General features: G+C 57.1%; 3 protein-coding genes across 7 annotated transcripts in view; all 3 read right to left on the bottom strand.

Moving 5' to 3' along the window:
* The window catches only part of nansa (N-acetylneuraminic acid synthase a), a 2,770-nt gene extending 647 nt beyond the window's left edge, over positions 1-2,123 (bottom strand). Inside the window, exons 1-6 of the mRNA XM_086177162.1 lie at positions 1,818-2,123; positions 963-1,178; positions 778-877; positions 464-618; positions 90-356; positions 1-15 (exon numbers count right to left, since the gene is read on the bottom strand). The exon at positions 1-15 is cut by the window's left edge and continues 647 nt beyond it. Coding sequence (XP_086033288.1) covers positions 1-15; positions 90-356; positions 464-618; positions 778-877; positions 963-1,178; positions 1,818-1,949 — 885 coding nt within the window. The 5' untranslated portion in view covers positions 1,950-2,123. The remainder of the gene's footprint in view (positions 16-89; positions 357-463; positions 619-777; positions 878-962; positions 1,179-1,817) is intronic.
* A 2,348-nt stretch (positions 2,124-4,471) lies between these two features.
* Positions 4,472-10,469, bottom strand: clta (clathrin, light chain A). 3 transcript variants are annotated; one of them, XM_086177175.1, is made up of 7 exons: positions 10,179-10,469; positions 9,731-9,759; positions 9,174-9,291; positions 8,912-9,023; positions 8,009-8,062; positions 6,560-6,595; positions 4,472-5,552 (listed from the first exon to the last, which is right to left on the bottom strand). In XM_086177175.1, exons 1-7 carry the CDS (start codon positions 10,351-10,353, stop codon positions 5,381-5,383), a joined length of 696 nt encoding a protein of 231 aa, XP_086033301.1. In that variant the 5' UTR covers positions 10,354-10,469; the 3' UTR covers positions 4,472-5,380. The 3 variants fall into 3 exon arrangements, with proteins under 3 accessions (XP_086033301.1, XP_086033302.1, XP_086033303.1); XM_086177176.1 differs by lacking the exon at positions 6,560-6,595; XM_086177177.1 differs by lacking the exons at positions 6,560-6,595; positions 8,009-8,062 and having other exon boundaries at positions 10,179-10,463.
* A 747-nt stretch (positions 10,470-11,216) lies between these two features.
* Positions 11,217-17,500, bottom strand: part of gne (glucosamine (UDP-N-acetyl)-2-epimerase/N-acetylmannosamine kinase) — a 10,130-nt gene continuing 3,846 nt past the window's right edge. For all 3 annotated transcript variants that reach the window (XM_086177160.1, XM_086177158.1, XM_086177159.1), the window contains exons 2-14: positions 17,096-17,167; positions 16,843-16,991; positions 16,505-16,751; positions 15,960-16,167; positions 15,651-15,803; positions 15,194-15,406; positions 15,036-15,123; positions 14,755-14,965; positions 14,545-14,674; positions 14,240-14,461; positions 13,987-14,169; positions 12,454-12,570; positions 11,217-12,369 (exon numbers count right to left, since the gene is read on the bottom strand). In XM_086177160.1, coding sequence (XP_086033286.1) covers positions 12,134-12,369; positions 12,454-12,570; positions 13,987-14,169; positions 14,240-14,461; positions 14,545-14,674; positions 14,755-14,965; positions 15,036-15,123; positions 15,194-15,406; positions 15,651-15,803; positions 15,960-16,167; positions 16,505-16,751; positions 16,843-16,991; positions 17,096-17,149 — 2,211 coding nt within the window. In that variant the 5' untranslated portion in view covers positions 17,150-17,167 and the 3' untranslated portion in view covers positions 11,217-12,133. The remainder of the gene's footprint in view (positions 12,370-12,453; positions 12,571-13,986; positions 14,170-14,239; positions 14,462-14,544; positions 14,675-14,754; positions 14,966-15,035; positions 15,124-15,193; positions 15,407-15,650; positions 15,804-15,959; positions 16,168-16,504; positions 16,752-16,842; positions 16,992-17,095; positions 17,168-17,500) is intronic.

The raw sequence follows: 17,500 nt of genomic DNA, 5'->3' as shown, positions 1-17,500 counted from the left end.
CACCGACTTCCCCAGCTGGACAGGAGCAGGCGGTCAGCGCACCTGTGTGTGTTTGTGTGCATGCGTGTGTGTGTGTGTGTGTGTGTCACCTTGTCGTGGCAGGGCTTCTCGCAGGGCAGCATCTTCTTGACGCCGCTGCCCAGCGCCCGCTCCACCAGGCGGACGGCTCGGACCAGCTCCGCCAGCTGGGCCGGCTCCAGCGAGGCGGCGTGGTCGCTGCCCTTCCAGGTCTTGTCCAGAGTGACGTGGCGCTCCAGGACTTTGGCGCCCAGAGCCACCGCCGCCACCGAGATGCTGATCCCGCTCTCGTGGCCCGAGTACCCGATGGGGACGTCCGGAAACTCCTTCTGGTACTCCTGAGGACGGAGGAGACGCCGGCCGGGTTACGCTGAGGATAACCTGAGGGCTCCAGAAGGTCCCTCTGGTTTGTAGCCGTGAAGACACCGGAGTGGAGGCTCCGCACCGAGATCACGCGGAGGTTGACGTCCTCGGCCTCCAGAGGGTAGGCGCTGGTGCACTGCAGGATGGCGAAGTTCTGGTTGTGCTCCTTCACCGTCTTGTAGACCCGACGCATGGTCTCCATGGACTGCATCCCGCTGGACACCACCATGGGACGGCCTGGAGAGCAGAGGTCCATCAGAGCCACAGCTGTGTGTGTGTGTGTGTGTGTGTGTGTGTGTGTGTGTGTGTGTGGCAGCTATATTTAGCTACTTGGGTTTCGTCCTCAGACGTTTTCATAAATCCACGGATCTTCCAGAAGAACGGGTGTCCCCTCACCTTTCTTGGCGGTCTTCTCCAGGTAGGGGAAGTTGTTGGTGTCTCCAGAGCCCACTTTGAAGAAAGGCACGTCGAGCTCATGGAGAAACTCCACCGCCATCTTTGAAGGCAACCAGAGCCGGCGGTCAGATTCCCGCTCGGCAGCGAAGGCGCAGCGGGATCTCCGGAGCTTGCGGCCTCCTTACCTCGTCCATCCCCGAGGCGGTGAAGAAGATCCCCACCTCCTCGGCGTACTTCTTCAGCTCCCTGTACTGGTCGTGGCTGAACTCCAGGTGGCGCTTGTGCTCGCCGTAGGTCTTCCCCCAGGAGTGCTTCGAGGTGTAGGGCCTCTCCAGGGCCTGCCGGTTGAACTTGTGCTCCAGCTCGCTCTTCTGGAACTTGGCACAGTCGGCGCCGCAGTCCTGCCGAGGTCGATACGAGGTCAGGGAAGAGGACGGGGAGGTCTACTGCAAAGATCTACGCAGAACATCACAACACTAGAAGAAAGAGGACACATCTAGAAAAGGAAGGGAGACCAAACTGGGCTGAAGTTCTTCAGCGAACATTCGGAGTGGGGCTGAGGGAGGCTAGTGGGACTGTAAGCGGTTGCACGTCAAAGAAATGACGGTAGAAAGAAAAGTGCACGTCCTTCTTGGAGCAGATCAGAAACATCCACCTTCTCCACCTCCTCGCTGATCTACCGGCAGGTCAGAGGGCCTCCCGCCGAACTCCCTCCGCTATTCTCAACATTAAACGGTTCACGGTCCGTCTCACATGTTCCTGTTAAAGGGTGTGAATCACCGGCCGCGGGGCGTCCGGGAGCGGAGAGGAGGCCGTCGGCTCGGTAGGCTGGGTCTCAAGAAGAAGCGCGGAGAAGAAAAGACAGAAAGCTGTAAAAGACTGGAGGCTCGTCGCCGTCCAGCCGCGACCTTAAAAGAGCCGATTTGTAAACGGAGTTCTGTACGTGTGGAGCTGCGCCTGCTGCGACTGTTACGGCAAAAAGCGACAGAAAGGGTGTAAAATAACTAAAAGCGCCCGGAGCCTCAACCGGACCCTGATACCTTTGCCATTTTTATCATTTTCTTGGCGATCTCGATGTCTCCCTGGTGGTTCTGCCCGATCTCTGCGATGATGAAGCACGGATGGGCTCCTCCGATGGTCCTCCCGGGACACAGATCGAACTTCAGCGGCATCTTCGGCTCCGGAATCGAACCCCAACACTCGGACAGGCGGGCTTCCCTGCTTCCTGCTTCCTGCTTCCTGCTTCCTGCTCCGGCGGCGGGCGGGTGGACGGTGGACGGCGGACAGCAGACGGCGGACAGCTGGCTCCCTTCGCCCGGAGAACCGACCGGAAACGCCGCCGCGCTGCACATCCGGGTCCCGCCACTACTTCCGCATTTCAACTTCAACGTAAAAGCATGACTGAGATTCCCTGTGAAGCAACAAGTTAAATACATATTATATTCCCCTTGCGATTTATTTCATTTTTTTTTATTTTTTTTTTTATTTTATTTTATTTTTCTTCCAGCATTAAACATTTCTCCCAAACCTTTAATACTGTAAACTTGTAAAATTAAGGGGTTGCATAAAGAACTCCCTCCTTCCTACTATTATCTATTACTGTTGTGTTTTTTGCTTGAAACTCTGGCACAACAATTTCCTTCGTGATAAATAAAGTTGTTCTCATTCTCATTATCAAAGAACGAACGTCCTCATGTCCTTTGCTTCCTCATCTCCGGTTGATTCATTGACAGTCGATTCTACCTTGCCATGTTAGTTTGTACATATGTTTATCTGTTTATTCTATAGATGTTCAATCAAAAAATTAAAAAAAAACAACTTCACGTGGAAGCCGGATTTCCTGTCCAGTAAACAAACCGACTCCCGGCAGGAGCGACAGATAGTAGTATAATAAGCCGCTCCAACCGCCTGCGGCAGAAACCAGGCTGGGAACTTTGATCAACGAGCAAAATAAACACTGATTTGACGCGTCAGCGGAAGTAATAACCGCGGCGACGGAGACCCAGGGGTCAAAGATCATCAAGTTCCGCACTGTCCTATCTCCACAATTTCTGACCAAACTTGTAATGACGCACCGAACCGTACAACCACAGTTACCCCCACTATCACTCCAGGGAATCTCAATTCTGGACAGAAAGTGCAGCAACTCCTTTATTATGAAATGTTTTACAGGAAACTTATTCCCTGGACGTCAAAACAAAAATAATATTTTAAATAAATTTGATAAGGAATCGATTGCCACACTGCGAACTATGTATCTGACTCTACCCATACCCCCCGAGGCAAAAGAGACACACTTCAAAATTATGAATGACATCTACCCATCTAAGGAATTATTGAGGGGACGCTTTAATTTTGAAGATAATATTTGTACATTTTGTGAAGACCACATTGAAACCACTGACCATATATTTTTCTCATGCGAAAAAGTACAAGGCTTTTGGGCTAAAACTCAAAAATGGGTTAAAGATCATTTTCCATCATCACCAGTTTCCTTCTCAAGAGATGATTTAACAATTGGTTTACTTATAAGCAACATATGAGAGGAACTCTGTGTCAATGTTATTTTAGGCCTGGCCAAGTTCTTCATTCACAAAAACAGAATGCAAAAGTGTTCCCCCAATTTTACCTTCTTCATAAACGATTTGGAATTATATAAAAAATCCTTAAAACTTATGGAAAAATCCAAACACCAAAAGCTATTCAGTTTGATGTCTGTGATTCCTTGTGAACCATCAAGTTAAATGCATGTTATATTCTCCTTGCAGGTTTTTTTTTTTAATTTTATTTTTCTTATTTTATCTATCTATTTAATTTTTTTTTTACTTTCTTTTTCATCTAGCATTAAACATTTCTCACAAACCTTTAACAATGTTAACTTCTGATAACATTCAGAACAAATGTCCTTTGCTTCCTCATCCCTTCTTATTTCATTGACATTTGATTCTACCTTGCCGTGTTTGTTTGTACATATGCATATTTGTTTATGCTATTTGTGTTCAATAAAAAAAAACAAAAAAACAATTTAACAGGACTGAGGAACTATAACGACACATTTAACTGTCAGAGTAAACAAGAGTCTGTGAGAAATGTAGAATTAGTTTTCTAACATCTTCCTGGAAGGGTGGATGTTACGAAGCAAAAAAAACAAAAAAACAAAGACCCAGATGTTGGTTCGTCATCCAAGATGTCCACCGCGCCCTGCAGACCAGGGGGATGCGAGATGTTTCCTGGCCTGGAGCTGAAGGGCTCACTAAACATGTTTCTGAACATGTTAAAAGACCACGCTTTTGTGAGCTTCCAGCATCCATCTTCTGCTACTTATCCCACAGCCTATCCTGGCTGCTCCCCAGTCACGGCAGGGCCACGAATACTGATACTCACCAAACCATTCACTCACTCATTCAGGCCAATTCTCAGTGTTCTCCCAATGAACCCGCTGCATGTTCTGCACGGCCGCGAGAGGAAACCCACGCAGACGCAGGGAGAACACACAACTCCAGGAGGTCACCATGTCAGAATCCAGCCGGGGTTCTTCGCCCCGTGAGGCCGAAGGAGCTTCAACCAAACTGCTGATATCGCGGTGACAGGAAGAAGCCGGGGTTTTGGTTTGTCGTCGCATCCAAGATCACTTTTTCACCCGGACGTTGGTCCTCCTCCCTCCGCGGCGCAACAAGAATGACACCACAGCAGCTTTGGCTTCAGGTTTTACTGATTGGAAATCAAATGGACGATGAACATGCACGGCGGGGCAACCACGGACGTCTCTCCAAAACCACGGCCTCTAATTTCTGACATATATTCTGTATATATATTGCCTTCTGTATATGTACAAAGGTACACGCATGGAGTACACACACACACACACACACACTGTGGATCCGTTTCACACACAGACACTGAAATGATCGGACAGTTCCAGACTGCAGGGGGGGGGGATCAGAAGGAAATGCATAGATTGAAAGGACTGAACACAAAATGCCACAAGCAGGCTCTACACACACACACACACACACACACAAACACACATATAAAGTACACACACACACACACACAGAGTTCTGAGTTATCTTTAGAGTTTGGTCCTTAAAAAAACAAATACTAACTACTCTGAGGTTACACTTTGATAATCATGGACAGTTGGGAGATGTGGTGAAGGAACCGAGGGTGAAGGACCCTGGTAGGTCTGGTCGGGGTGGGGGGGCAGAACCATGGGAATGATGTTGTTTGGGGGGCCTCTGGGGGGTGGGGGGGGTGGGGGGGTGCAGCCCAAACAAACATCAACCCTTCCCTTTTGGTGTCCCAACTCGTTATGCTAATGCACGTGTAGCACGAGGCCGGAGCCCGTGAGACCTGCGGTGGATCCCGGCAGATCTTCCAGGCCCGGGCTGGTGTGCGGATGAAGGTCCCCACGTGTAGAAACCCTCCGGGGGCGGTGAGCTGGTGAGCTGGTGCTTTCTGAGGCCAATCTCTCAGGGCTGGATGCGGCAACGGACGGGGCAGGCGGCGTGAGGGCCGCCTTCTTCAGAATGCAGGTGTCGGCGGCTTGGTGGGCGTGTGGCGAGAGCGCGGCGGATGATGCGGACCGGCGCCCCCTGCCGGCCTAGCGGACCAGCGGGGACTGCTTGAGGGAGATGAGGACGGAGCGCATACGGGACACGTCCTTGGCTTGCTTGCTGGACTTGGGGTTGAAGTCGCAGAGCCGGGCCACCCGCTCCCACTCCGTGCCGGGGTTGTTCTCGTCCAGATCTGAAATCATGGCCTCCTCGGCCGCCCTGCGAGGGGGGGCAGAGGAGAGGACAAGGAGCAGAGAGCCATCAGTGGAGGAAGAGGTCCCACGCCTCAGTATGTAGACACTACCACCCTGAGCGAGGCCTCCGCTGAGGGACAGACCCGACCCCTGGCTTCGGCAGACCGAGTCTTCAGAACTGGAAACGGCTTTTGGAGGGTTCGGGTCTGCGGGGTCTCCTCCCTGTGCTTCAGCGGAGGCCACCTCAGAGCACACGGAAACACTTCACGCCCACAAAGAGGACCGGCTAGGACAGCGGGGGGCCGCCGGCCCCTCCTGCTGACAGAGGGGCTGCAGCTGTGACTGCACAACAACAACGACAACGACACAAGGGGCTGCAGATGGAGGCTGAGGACCCAAGACCACACGGGTTCGCATGAAGCCAAAGAAAACCAGGCTGGTGGAAACATTTCGGCTGGTTAAAATCCAGTTCTGGACAGAACCGGGGCGGGGTGAGCCCCCCGTGCCTCGACTTACCCCGCTCGGACAGCTTTTCTCCAAAAGCTCAAGTATAATCTACTTGACCTTCTTCTCAAAAAGTCCAGCGGCAAGTTCAGTTTTTAACCAAAGCCAAAGAGGGGCGCAGCCATGCACCGCGCAGCCGCAGGGGGGGGGGGGGCAGGCCGGCAAGTCATTCTTAATTCTGGGGTGGGGGTGGGGGGTCTGACCAGCTTACCAACAAACAACTGTCACAAGCAAAGGAAGAGGAACTGAAAACACAAAGGGGCACCATCACGAGACACGGAGATGCAGACTACGGAGGAGGCCCCCCAGAGCACCCCAATATAAAGACCCCCCGACCTCAGCGGCTAACTACACATTCACTCAAGCAGAATGGGGATGAGAAGCCAATGGACAGTCACGGTCACCGAGGACACACGAGGACTAGGAGGACCACGGCGACGGACACCGAGTCTGAACACGGCAGCCTCTAAACCCTGAGGAGAAACATCAGGTTATTCAGATGTTCTGGGTTTTAGGTGGTTACTTAACTGGTCTAGGCGGTAGCAAGGATGGTTAATGTGTGTGCTTTAAGGTGCAGAGGAAAAGAAAACAGGGAGAAACAGTTTCACAAGTCAGAGTTTAGAAGGGGGCAAAATGAAAGACAACAGAAATGAGCCGAGTGCAGATGTGGACAGCCAGCATGCAAAGCAACGCGTTTTGGAGGAGCTTCCTGCCCTGGCGGGGGGGGGGGGGGGGGGTGCAGCCTTCGGTGGGCCGGCTGTCTGTCAGACCAGACGACAGGGGAAGAGGAGGTCCAAAGATCTCAGCGGGGAGAGGCCTGCTGGAGGGTGTGAGATGGTTTTCGGGGGGTCTGTGTTCAGCCCCCCCTTACGGGCCGAAGCTTGGAGGACCTGCGGCTACTTGGACCGCATGGAGGTGGACATGTGGAGGCGACCCGTTAGCGAGCTGAAGCAGGGGTCAAAGGTGAAGCTCAAGCTAAGACTACGGACCAAACTGGGGGCGGAGGGTCCGTGCACGCCTCTCTGCCCACGTGGACAGCACACCCGGAGGCTGCACCGCCGGGGGACCCCAGGGCGAGCTGAGCACGTTAGCACGGCTAACAGCGACAGCTACACGCCGGCTGGCGGGTTTGAAGCAGCCGTGGATCCCAGACACCTTCTGGCACCTTCGGACCACCGCGGGGTTCCACTCCAGAATAAGAGGCCGTCCTCGGAGGCAGAGAAACGAGTCTCGACGTCGTCTAACACCGAAGTTGGAGGCCATGTGACCTGCGAGGAGCATCACGGCTGTGAGGACCGGCGGTCACCGGCTGAGCACCATCTGGTTGAGACGCGCTGCCGCCGCCGCCGCCGTCATCATCTCCGTCCGGGCGGCGGTCCAAGGTGAAGGTCGAAGAGTCCTCTCCGGCCGCCCAGGGAGGACGACGGAGCGCTGGGAAACACAGGTGCTTCAAACCCTCAGCTCCAGGAGAACACTACGCCTGGGGAGCATCTACACCCTCACTGATGTTCACTCAGATAAGAGGAGGGTCTGTGGAGGTGGAGCGTAGAACCACCGTGGGAAACACATGGTTGAGGAGAAACAGCATGAGAGTGATGACGGAGGAACCAGCACAGATGGAGCTACAACTCAGTCTGATTTGTGTGTGTGTGTGTGTGTGTGTGTGTGTGTGTGTGTGTGTGTGTGTGTGTGTGTGCGTGCATGGTGGCATGCATTCACCCTGCAGACAGGCATCCTCTCATGACATGCAGACAGGTGTCTCCTGAGTCTAAAGAAAGGTCTACAATCTTGATGAGAACTATCTGGGAGTTAAGAAGGTCCGTGTGAAGGAGGTCTACCATGGAGGGGGCGGTGGGGGGTCGGCTAGTGTCCGGACTAATGCATGGATGTGACGTGGAGGTGGACTGTGCTGTGATGGCCGTGGAGAACAAAAGAAATTCGAGATGAAGGCGGAGGAGGTTAGTTGGAGCAACATACACATAACCAATGAGCTCAGAGAAGGGCTGCTTGTAGAAGTCCTCATCCAGAACCCTGGACAGACATCCGGCCCAGCAGAGCAGCAGGAGGCCAGGAGAGCAGAGAGGAGCAGAAGAAGGAAGGATGGAGACACAAGCGTCACAGGTTAATGCACGAGAACATTTTCACGGATTCAAACCTCGGAGGTCAGGTGTTCACGCGGGGTGGGTGGACCTGCGGAGAACCTCCTGGGCTCTACAATAACGTGGCTCTTACAGGTTAACATGTACATCCTGGAACCTGCGCCTGGGACCCGGTCTACCGGACCGGCACGGGGCGGAGCGCCGCTCCAGACTGCACCTGGGCCGCTCTGGACCAGATGTGGCCAACAGACGGACCGCTCTGGACCATGTGTGGGCTGCATGTGGACCGCGGTGGACCGTTCATAATTTATAGCAGAGTCCTGCTTGGTCTGAAAGGACGGGTCAGGTGACGGGGATCCTTCATTATTAACGGGATGGAGGTGCTACCTTGCAGAGGAGGAGGTCAGCGGTATGGAAGTGGCGTCCATACCGCTGTGGTACGGACACGGACCTTGAGGTGTTTGCTGGATCCACCTCAGCCGTGCTGAACTAGCCGACTTGCCGCCAGGCTAACAGCGGGTGGAAAACAGACTTTGCCCGAGGAGGAACCTCCGGACAGAAGGTCCAGGGACGGCAGTCTGGAGCTGCTTGCAGCGGAGCGTACCACCATGAGCTGGAGAACAATCTCTGACTAACAGTGGACGTGTAGGTTCTCAGGAGGCCACGTATTCTGGGACGGATCTATCGGAGGGCCGACCGCGTCCATCGGGACCGTGCGTCCAGACCGTCATCTCGGCCTCTTCTCCACGGGGGTCCCGGAGACCCCGCGTCTCAGCTCTACCTGTTGTTGGCTTTGGTTTTCTCCAGCTGCTCGTCCTGCCTGGCGTGCCACTCCTCCAGCTCCACCTTGGCCTTCTCCTTCCACTCCGACTCCTGCTTGCGAGAATTGTTGTCTGCGGAGACGAGACGGGTCGTCAGTGCGACGGGCGAGGACAAGGACGCCAAGGTGAGAGGACGGGTTCGGCGGATCAGCTCTGTGAAGATCCCCCTCCCCTCCGGTGCAGAAGGACCACTGATGATCAGGTCACATCCAGGTGGCTCACCTAACATCTCCAGCCTCTCCCTCTGCTCCTCCCTCCACTTGCGGAGGCTCTCTGGTTCTGCCTGCAGGCGGTCTGCGTTGGAGATGGCCGCGTAGGCGTCCGAAGGACCGTTGCTTTCCTGCCAGAGAAGGAAGGAGAAGATCAGGTCTCATCTGCTGTCCTCCACCAGCAGAGAGCTTCTGACAACCCCTGAGAAGCAGCTGCCTCCGCCAAGCTCTGCAGGAAAAACCCTCTGACAGGAAGTCCAGAGGACGGGCAGGAAGCTGTGGGTGCACGGCAGGAGACCCTGCTGACTGGATACTTCTTCTCACAGACCCACACTTCCTCCCTCAGAGTCCAACCCGGTCCAGACCGACGGCTCTGGGTCGGGTCCGGTTTTCTTCCTTAACGGATCTGGCCTGATTCTGGACAGGTTAAAGCCAGATTCTAGCCTGGTTCTTGCCAGATTCTAGCCTGGTTCTGGTCTGGTTCTTGCCAGGTTCTGGTCTGGTTCTTGCCAGGTTCTGGGCCGTTCTCCGGTGTGAGCAGAGGAAGCTGCGAGGTGAAGGAGGACTTACCCCATGGAAGTCTCCGTTGACGGCTCCATCTGCGGAGACAGAGAACCCAGTTAGGAACCCGTTAGAACCCTGCTGGTCAGAAGGTCCAGGCCGGCCGGGACTCGGGGTCAAAGGTCACCCAGGTCCGCCGGAGAGCCGAACCGCGGAACCGGAAGTGCTGAGCGACGGCAAACCGTTCATTCGTTGCGGCGCCGAGCCGTTCTGGCGCCAGGCTCTTCCGGAGAACCTCCGAGCCTCCGGGATACCGGAGCCTTCAAGGCCACCGGAGCCTCCTACCGGATCCGCGCTCCGTGTCGGTTAGCGGAGGCTGCTCGGCTAACTGGCTAGCTAAGCCAATGTTAGCATGTCCGCGGACCGAAGCGCCGTCGTTCACGGCGGCCCCGGAGGCCCGGGGGCCCGGAGGCCCGGAGGCCCGGTACCGGGCGGCGGGTCCGGAGGCGTCACGCACCGGGCTCGTCCAGCGCGGAAGGGACCTCCCCGCCGTCCAGGATGCTGAAGCCCTCGTCGTTCTCGATGCCCGCGATCTCGCTCTCCTGCTGGGCCAGGAAGGCGGCGGCGGGGTCCTCGTCGGAGCCCACGCCGTTCCCCGCGGGCGGCGCGTTCAGCAGGTCGAAGTCGTCCATGGTTCGGCGAGAAGCGTCGAGGAGCGGCGAGAGAGCGGGACCGAGACCGGGACCGAGACCGGGACGGAGGGGGAGAAGGGCGAATTAAAGGAGGAGAGCACGGGATTACCCAGGCGGAAACAGGTGGCTGGCCAATGAGGAGCGAGGAGGAGAGACTGACAGGATCGCGGGCCAATCACACGCCTTCATCCTCGGCTTTAGACCAATCAGGTCGCTAGGCCCTCCTCCACGCGGGTCCCATGACCGCTGTCAGAGCTGCTGATAAAATCCGCAGTCCGGTCGAGAAGATCCGCTCGGATCCCCGAGTCCGACCGAGTCACCGATTCACCGAGCCGACGCTTCTCTCGCCGTCAAAACTACCGGATCGTCATGGAAACGTCGCTCCAGGCTGAGCAGCCCGGAGCTCCGCCGCTCCTCCGGTCTGATGACGAACCTCTGCTGGTCTCCGGCCAGAAGCCAGAGAGAGACACCTTCATGGAGGCCTTCTGCTCCACAAGGACCACAACATCAGGGAAATGTGACCACTGCGCTGAAATGGCCACGGATGAACCTCCAGCTGAGGGAAGCTACCGAGCAGCTCCAGGGGTTCCGTGTCCTGCATAACAACAGGAAGGTTTGGTACCAACGCCGGCCCCAGGGGCTCAGGTCAGCGCGGTTCCCCTCCAGGGCCGACCCGGTCCATCCTGGACCGAGCGACGGCCCCCGAGAGGCTGGAAGAGGCCTTCAAGCCTGTGCCGAGTCTGGTTAAAATGAAGCTGCAGCAGATCCATCTTGAATGTCCGGGCTTGGATCGCTAACATTCCTACTCCAGGCCTTGACATATAAAAACCCAATGTGAAACAGTTAAAAAAGAAACAGAGCAATTCAGATTCCTCTTTAATAATGAAATGCAACTCAGGCACAACAGTTGATAATCAGCAGGCGACTAAAACAAAGGAAGGTGATCTGGTCGTCCAGAAGTCAGAGGGTCCGATGGCCTCGGAGCCGGCTGTCGGACGTGGGTTAATGTTTAACGGACAGGAAATCAGAATATAAAAGCAGTGGCTCCAGGAGCCAAAGTCTGAGGACCATCGGCCGACCCTCCCTTCCTTTCGCACGGTTGTTTATGGGAGCCATAAATAGGTCTGATCAATAAAATATCGTCCGCCCCGCCCTCTGGTCGGAGTATCGAAGACACGGGGCCGTTGAGGTTCTGCAGGAGGCCCTGGACCTGATGATCTGAGAGCCCTCTCCGCTCCGGCAGGGCGGCGAGCTTTGGACCGGCGTCGACATGGACGCGGGAGCGCCTGCCGCGGCGGCCAGCAGAGGAGCTGCTCTCAGGTTTCATCTCTCGCCGCAGGAGGTCACACAGCCCGACCCTGCAGATGATCCTCCAAGAGCGCTTCCTTCTTCCTCCCAGAGACGGACGAGCAGGTTCCAAACAACAAGACCATGATCAGAGCAGCATCAGGGGCATTATTGGCAAAGCTTTGGTCACATGTAGATACTAAGTCAGTCTGGGATTACGACCCCCCCCCCCCCAACCCTCGACCGGAAATGGATTTGCAGTTTTAAAATCTGATTAAAAACAGCCTGCAACCTTCAAACCATAAATCATGTTAAAAGCAAACTGAAAATGGAGCAACGCTGGGTTCTGGATCCTGATCCGGACCCCCCCGGCCCCTGGACCGGACCCCGCCCTGCCTCCCATGGCTCCGTCTGGCCTGGTAAGAAACGGTCCCTCGGACACAGAGGCCGGGCGGAGGTCGGGTCCGGTCGAAGCCACCAGCGGAGCCCACGCCTAATAAATCCTCCTGGTGGCGTAGTCCAGCACCATGCTCGCGGCTCCCAGCAGCGCAGGTTCTTCCAGCTCCGACGTGAGCACCTTGATGTTCTGGGCCGAGACCAGGGCTCTCTCCGAGATGATCTTCTGCACCGGGGCCTGGTAGGTGGAGGCCAGGACCCCGGACAGGATGACCAGGGACGGGTTGACGATGTGGAGGATGTTGATGATGCCCACACCCAGCGCCGTAGAGGCTGCAGAAGAGACAAGAAACGGGATGTTCAAACAGCAGCAGCAGAGCCTGGTGTCCGGAGGAAGTGAATCACGTTCCCGCTGACCTTTGTCCAGAACCTCCTCGGCCCTGGGGTTGCCCTGCCTGGCCGCGCCGATGAGGTGAGCGGCGGTGATCGGCTCCGCCAGCTTCACGTCCGGTCCGTCCACCTTCAGCAGGTCTTCTGCAAGTCACATCGGCGGGTCAGGAGCGAAACCACCTGCCTGTCACCTGCGAGGAGCTCCAGTCTGCGGGCGAGTCCCGGAGGACTCTTCGCCCTCCGAGTCCACTCAGCTTCTGCTTCCCACGTCAAGAAGGACTGCCACGCACACCGGGATCCGTGGAGCTCCGCGGAGCGAGGAACCGGCGACCGTTCTGCAATAGCTTGATGCTAATGGCTCTCCCAGCCATTAGCATCAAGTGTTTGACACACCGATCGGGAGTCCCGTCCCGAGCCGGTTCACGTACAGGGTGAACGGATCCGCCGCAGACGCCCTTCCTTCAGCCCTTCGTTCCAAGCTTGCCAGGCCGCTCCTCTTCCAGCAGATACCTCTGAGATACCTAGCAAACTGAACACCAACTGCTGCGTCTGGGTTTTCCCACAATCCGTCCGCACCTGGATCTACAGAGCCGCCAGAGGCTGAGGGAAGGACCCGGCCTCTCCTCTGCTCGGTCCATGAGAGCTGGGAAAACCGTCAGCGTGGTGCTCCAGGAATAACCTCATCCTCCATGTCTCCAAGACCAGGGAGCTGATGGCCCATTTTGGGAGGAGGAAATGGCCTATCCCCATCAATGGGGACGTGGCGGAGAAGGTCCCGGACTTCGAGTATTAAGGAGAACCCGACCCGGACCTGACCTAACACCGCGGCACTGCTGAAGGAGGCGGCTTAGGAGGAGGAACCACACGAGAAGCTGCTCGCGTCCTTCTATGGTTGCACTGTGGAGTCCGTCCTGAGCCGTGGAACCTCAGTGGTTCTCCAGCAGCACAGCAGCAGAGAGGAAGGCACCGCAGAGGACCTTCAACACCACATCCTGTCCATCACACGTTCCCTCAGAGACCCAGCCGCCCCGGCCTCCACCCACTCCAACTTTAGGGCCCCCGTCACACTGAACACCTGCACCTCACATGAACCCCTTATTCCACCTTTGTCTCCCTACATATTTATCTATTCATTCTTCTAGATGTGATTTAATATTTTGTCTTCTATCTCCAGTCCAGAGATGCTCCTCTTGTTGTTGTGCGCGTGTGTTTTCGATGATTTAACCATGATAAAACTCTTCAATCCTTGAGTGAACTTTCCTCTCAAAGCTGTGGCCACTGGACCGAATCTTCTGCCTCTGGTCTCCTTGGACCTGCTGAGCGTTCCTCACCGTATCCATAGTAACAGCCAGTTGCCCCCCCCCCGCCACGCTGCCACATCGTCTCTACCTTCTTACCCCCATCGGGGGCGGCAGTCGCCATCTAGAATGTAGGTGAAGACATCACAGCTTGGGCCGGAACATCGTGTCCAGACACACACACACACACACACACACACACACACACACACACACACACACGCACACACACACACACACACACACGGCGGCAGACACCGACCGTCGTTGAGCCTCTTGGCCTCCCTCTGCAGCGCCATGCCCGAGGCGTAGGCCTCGATGCAGCCTCTGCTCCCGCAGGAGCACTCGGGTCCTTCCAGAGACACCATGATGTGGCCCAGCTCCGCCGCGCAGAAGGTGCTGCCGTGGATCAGCTCGCTGTGGTGGATGATCCCGCCTCCGATCCCTGCGGACAATCGCGGGCTTCAGACTCCCGTCTCAGAGCTGGAGGTTCCTCCTCCCGTCCCGCTGCCCACCTGTGCCCGTGATGACGGCGACGAAGTTCTCCACCCCTCGGCCGTGACCGAACTTCTTCTCGGCCAAGGCGGCGCAGTTGCCGTCGTTGTCGACCCAGACGGGGAGGTGCAGGGCGTCGGAGATGGGGGTCCTCAGGTCCACCGAGGACCACTCCCGGATGATGTTGGTGGAGTGCAGCACCACGCCCTCCTGCGCGTTGACGCGCCCCCCGGTGGACACGCCTGGGACACGGGCCAGGAGGTCGGCCATGAGGAACCACTGAGGAACCGTGTGTGCGTTTGTGCGTGTCGAGCCGTTTCCGTACCTACACCCAGGATCCTACAGTTGAGGCAGACGGCGTCCTGCATGGCGTCCGCACACATCTTCAGGATAAGCCGCATCCTGTCCTCGAAGGTCTTGGGGTTAGGCTGGGTGTATTTCTTCACGATGCTACCCTGAAGAGGAGGAGAACGTTTAGCGGGAGCCGGGGCCGCCGTCCGAGCCGGCCTCGGCCGGGGTCGGGAACGCCGCCCACCCTCATGCAGACGATGGCCACCCGCAGGTTGGTGCCGCCCAGGTCGACGGCCAGGGCGCTCTGCTTCTCCAGGATGTGGTCGATGTCCTGGGAGATGCAGTCCTTCACCGGGGGGAAGCAGAAGGTCTTCTGCAGGGGCTCGTCCAGGTCCACGGCCCGCAGGAACTTGAGGATCCGGGGCACGGCGTTGCCGTCTCCGTAGATCTTGGAGCTGCGGGCCCAGAGAGGTCAGTCGGCGGCGGCCCGGCCCGGGCGGGACGGGCTCGGCCTCGGATGCTCACCAGGGGTATCTCTTTCCGAACTGCAGCTGCAGGGCGTGGTAGATCTTGTTGTGGCTGTCAGCGTCCCTCACGTGGAGGACGTTCTCTCCTGGCAGAGGGGACACGGTGTCAGTCATGCAGAAGGCGTCTCCGGCCCGGCCCCAGGAGGCGGCGTCCACCTGTCTCCCTGCCCGTCTGCCGGGTCCCCAGGTTGACCACCGGCGTGCCGAAGGCTCCCGCCTCCCGGACGCCGCAGCTGCTGTTCCCGATCATGCAGCCGGCGTGGCAAACCAGCTGGATGAACTGCTCGAAGGGAATGTGCTTCACCGCGCGGAAGTTGGGGTGCTGCTCGATGCCCTTCTTCCTCATCACGCGCACCATCTCCTTACTTCCTGGTGACACACAGAGGAGGAGCGAGGTCACATCCTCCACCACCTCGCGCACACACACACACACACACACACACACACGCCCGGCAGCAGCTCCGGGAGGCCGAGGGCGTCCAGAACTGTCAGCGCGCCCACTTAGGACCACAAACATCTGACCCGACAAACTTCCACCACGGAGGCCGGAGACGTCGGGTGGCGTTCCTCTGAGGGAGGAGGCGGAGCGGCGGCCGCAGGCCCGGACACCGACCTGCATCGATGTTGGGGAAGAGGATCAGGGTCTTCTTGTTGAAGGACAGCAGGGCGTCCAGCATCAGCCCGTAGATCTTGATGGAGTGCTGGATGTCTGTGGTGACCGGATGCTGCAGGGCCACGATGTAGTCATGATCCTGCACCTGGTCTCCTACAACACACACACACACACACACACACACACACACACACACACACACACACACACACACACACACACACACACACACAGGTGGACAGTCAGGGTGGACCTTCACACACATAGCCGGCTCCTGTCCAGGACCCGCAACCTGCCCGTCCAACACACCCAGCCAGCATCTGATGATGTCCATGTAGTCCCCGCGGCGGTGGGTGGACAGCAGCTTGTCGTAGGAGGGGCAGCCGGCCAGCAGGATGCGGCTGTGGTCCTCACACATGGCGATCAGGTGCTGCTCCGCCCTGCGGGTGCAGCAGGCGTGGTAGTGGGCCAGTTTGCTGATGGCGTGGCGGATCGAGTCATCAATGGTCCCGCTCACCTGGGAGAGAAAGCAGAGAGGCCTTCAGCCAAGATCTGCAAACATCACAGGGTGTGCCCTGCACACACACATACACATACACACACACACACACACACACACACACACACACACACACACACACACACACACACACACTGAAACAGCTCTGTGTATTCTTCAGCTGACGTTTCATCTCACAGTTACTGGCATGGATTCCTGTGATTACTGGTGTGTGTGTGTGTGTGTGTGTGTGTGTGTCTGGTGTGAGCAGAAAGCCGCCCATGTTTGTTTCACTCTTCAAACAAAGAGGTTTTGTCTCGAGCCGATGATGGATCGCCCGAAGCGCCTCCCTCACCTCGCCTCCCTCCAGGTGAAGTATCCTGATGTTCATCAGGGCGGCGGCGGTGGCGAGAGCCAGGGCGTCGAAGCGGTCGCCGTGGACGACCAGGATGTCGGGCTGGAGCCGCCGCAGGACGTCGGGCAGCTTGACCAGCGCCAGGCCCACGCTCTCCACCATGGCCGCCTCGTCCTCCCCGCGCACGATGGTGTGCAGCTTGGAGCTGATGTCGAAGTCGTCCTGCTCGATCATACGGAAGGTGTTCCTGCGGCGCGGGGAGAAGAAGCGCGGCGGACGTTGGACGAGAATCCTTCTCGGACCCTCGGCCGCCCGGCGACCCCGAAGGTCACGCTCACCCGTAGTCGTCGATGAGGTGCGAACCCAGAACCACCACGTCCAGGTCGAAGTCGTCGGGGTGGGACTTGATCCCGAACATGATGGGGGCCAGCTTGGAGTAGTCTGCTCGGTTACAGGTGGCCACACACACCCTCAGCCTCTTCTTACACTACACACACACACACACACACACACACACACACACACACAGGATATCTCAGGTAGCAGCCGAAGCCCGCAGCCCGTCTGAGGACGAAGGTCTCGGAGACCCACCTGGTTTTGCTCGTCCATCTTCTCCCTCTTCAGCCTCTCGTTGGTTCTGTGCATCCTCAGGTAGTACAGCTCCTGGAGGAACACAGGGGTGAAGGTCAGCTCCGGTGCAGAGTGTCGAGGGTCACGCCTGCTTCCACCTGCCAGGAGTTCACAGCCGGCGAGGTGAAGGTTCTCCACCTCTCCGTCTCAGATACCTGCTGAGACGGGGCGCCCGGGTGTCCTTCGCACGCAAGGAAAAGTCCAGCGTCCTGAAATTCCAGAGTGGATTGGAACCCCATTTAAAACCCCAGATTAGCCGAAGGCGGCGAGGAGATGCGTCCTGCTCGTTACGTCACAGAGAGACGGAGTGGAGCCAGGAGGCCTCCCTGCTTCATCTCACGGTTCTCCTTCTTGTTCTCCTGAGGA

This window comes from Fistularia commersonii, chromosome 29, assembly GCF_037954325.1.
Source record: "Fistularia commersonii isolate RoL2024-O1a breed Wild chromosome 29, RoL_Fcom_v1.0, whole genome shotgun sequence".
NCBI lineage: Eukaryota > Metazoa > Chordata > Actinopteri > Syngnathiformes > Fistulariidae > Fistularia > Fistularia commersonii.
Note: the sequence above shows the minus strand (reverse complement) of the source record. Positions and strands in the feature narration are given on the sequence as shown.

Excerpts from the sequence above, each read along its gene's own strand:
- clta (XM_086177175.1), bottom strand. The coding sequence starts at position 10,353 with ATGGACGACTTCGACCTGCTGAACGCGCCGCCCGCGGGGAACGGCGTG. Across the intron at positions 9,292-9,730 it reads TCAACGGAGACTTCCATGGG|GAAAGCAACGGTCCTTCGGA; the intron begins GTAAGTCCTCCT and ends CTTCTCTGGCAG. Across the intron at positions 9,024-9,173 it reads GGAGAGGCTGGAGATGTTAG|ACAACAATTCTCGCAAGCAG; the intron begins GTGAGCCACCTG and ends TCGTCTCCGCAG.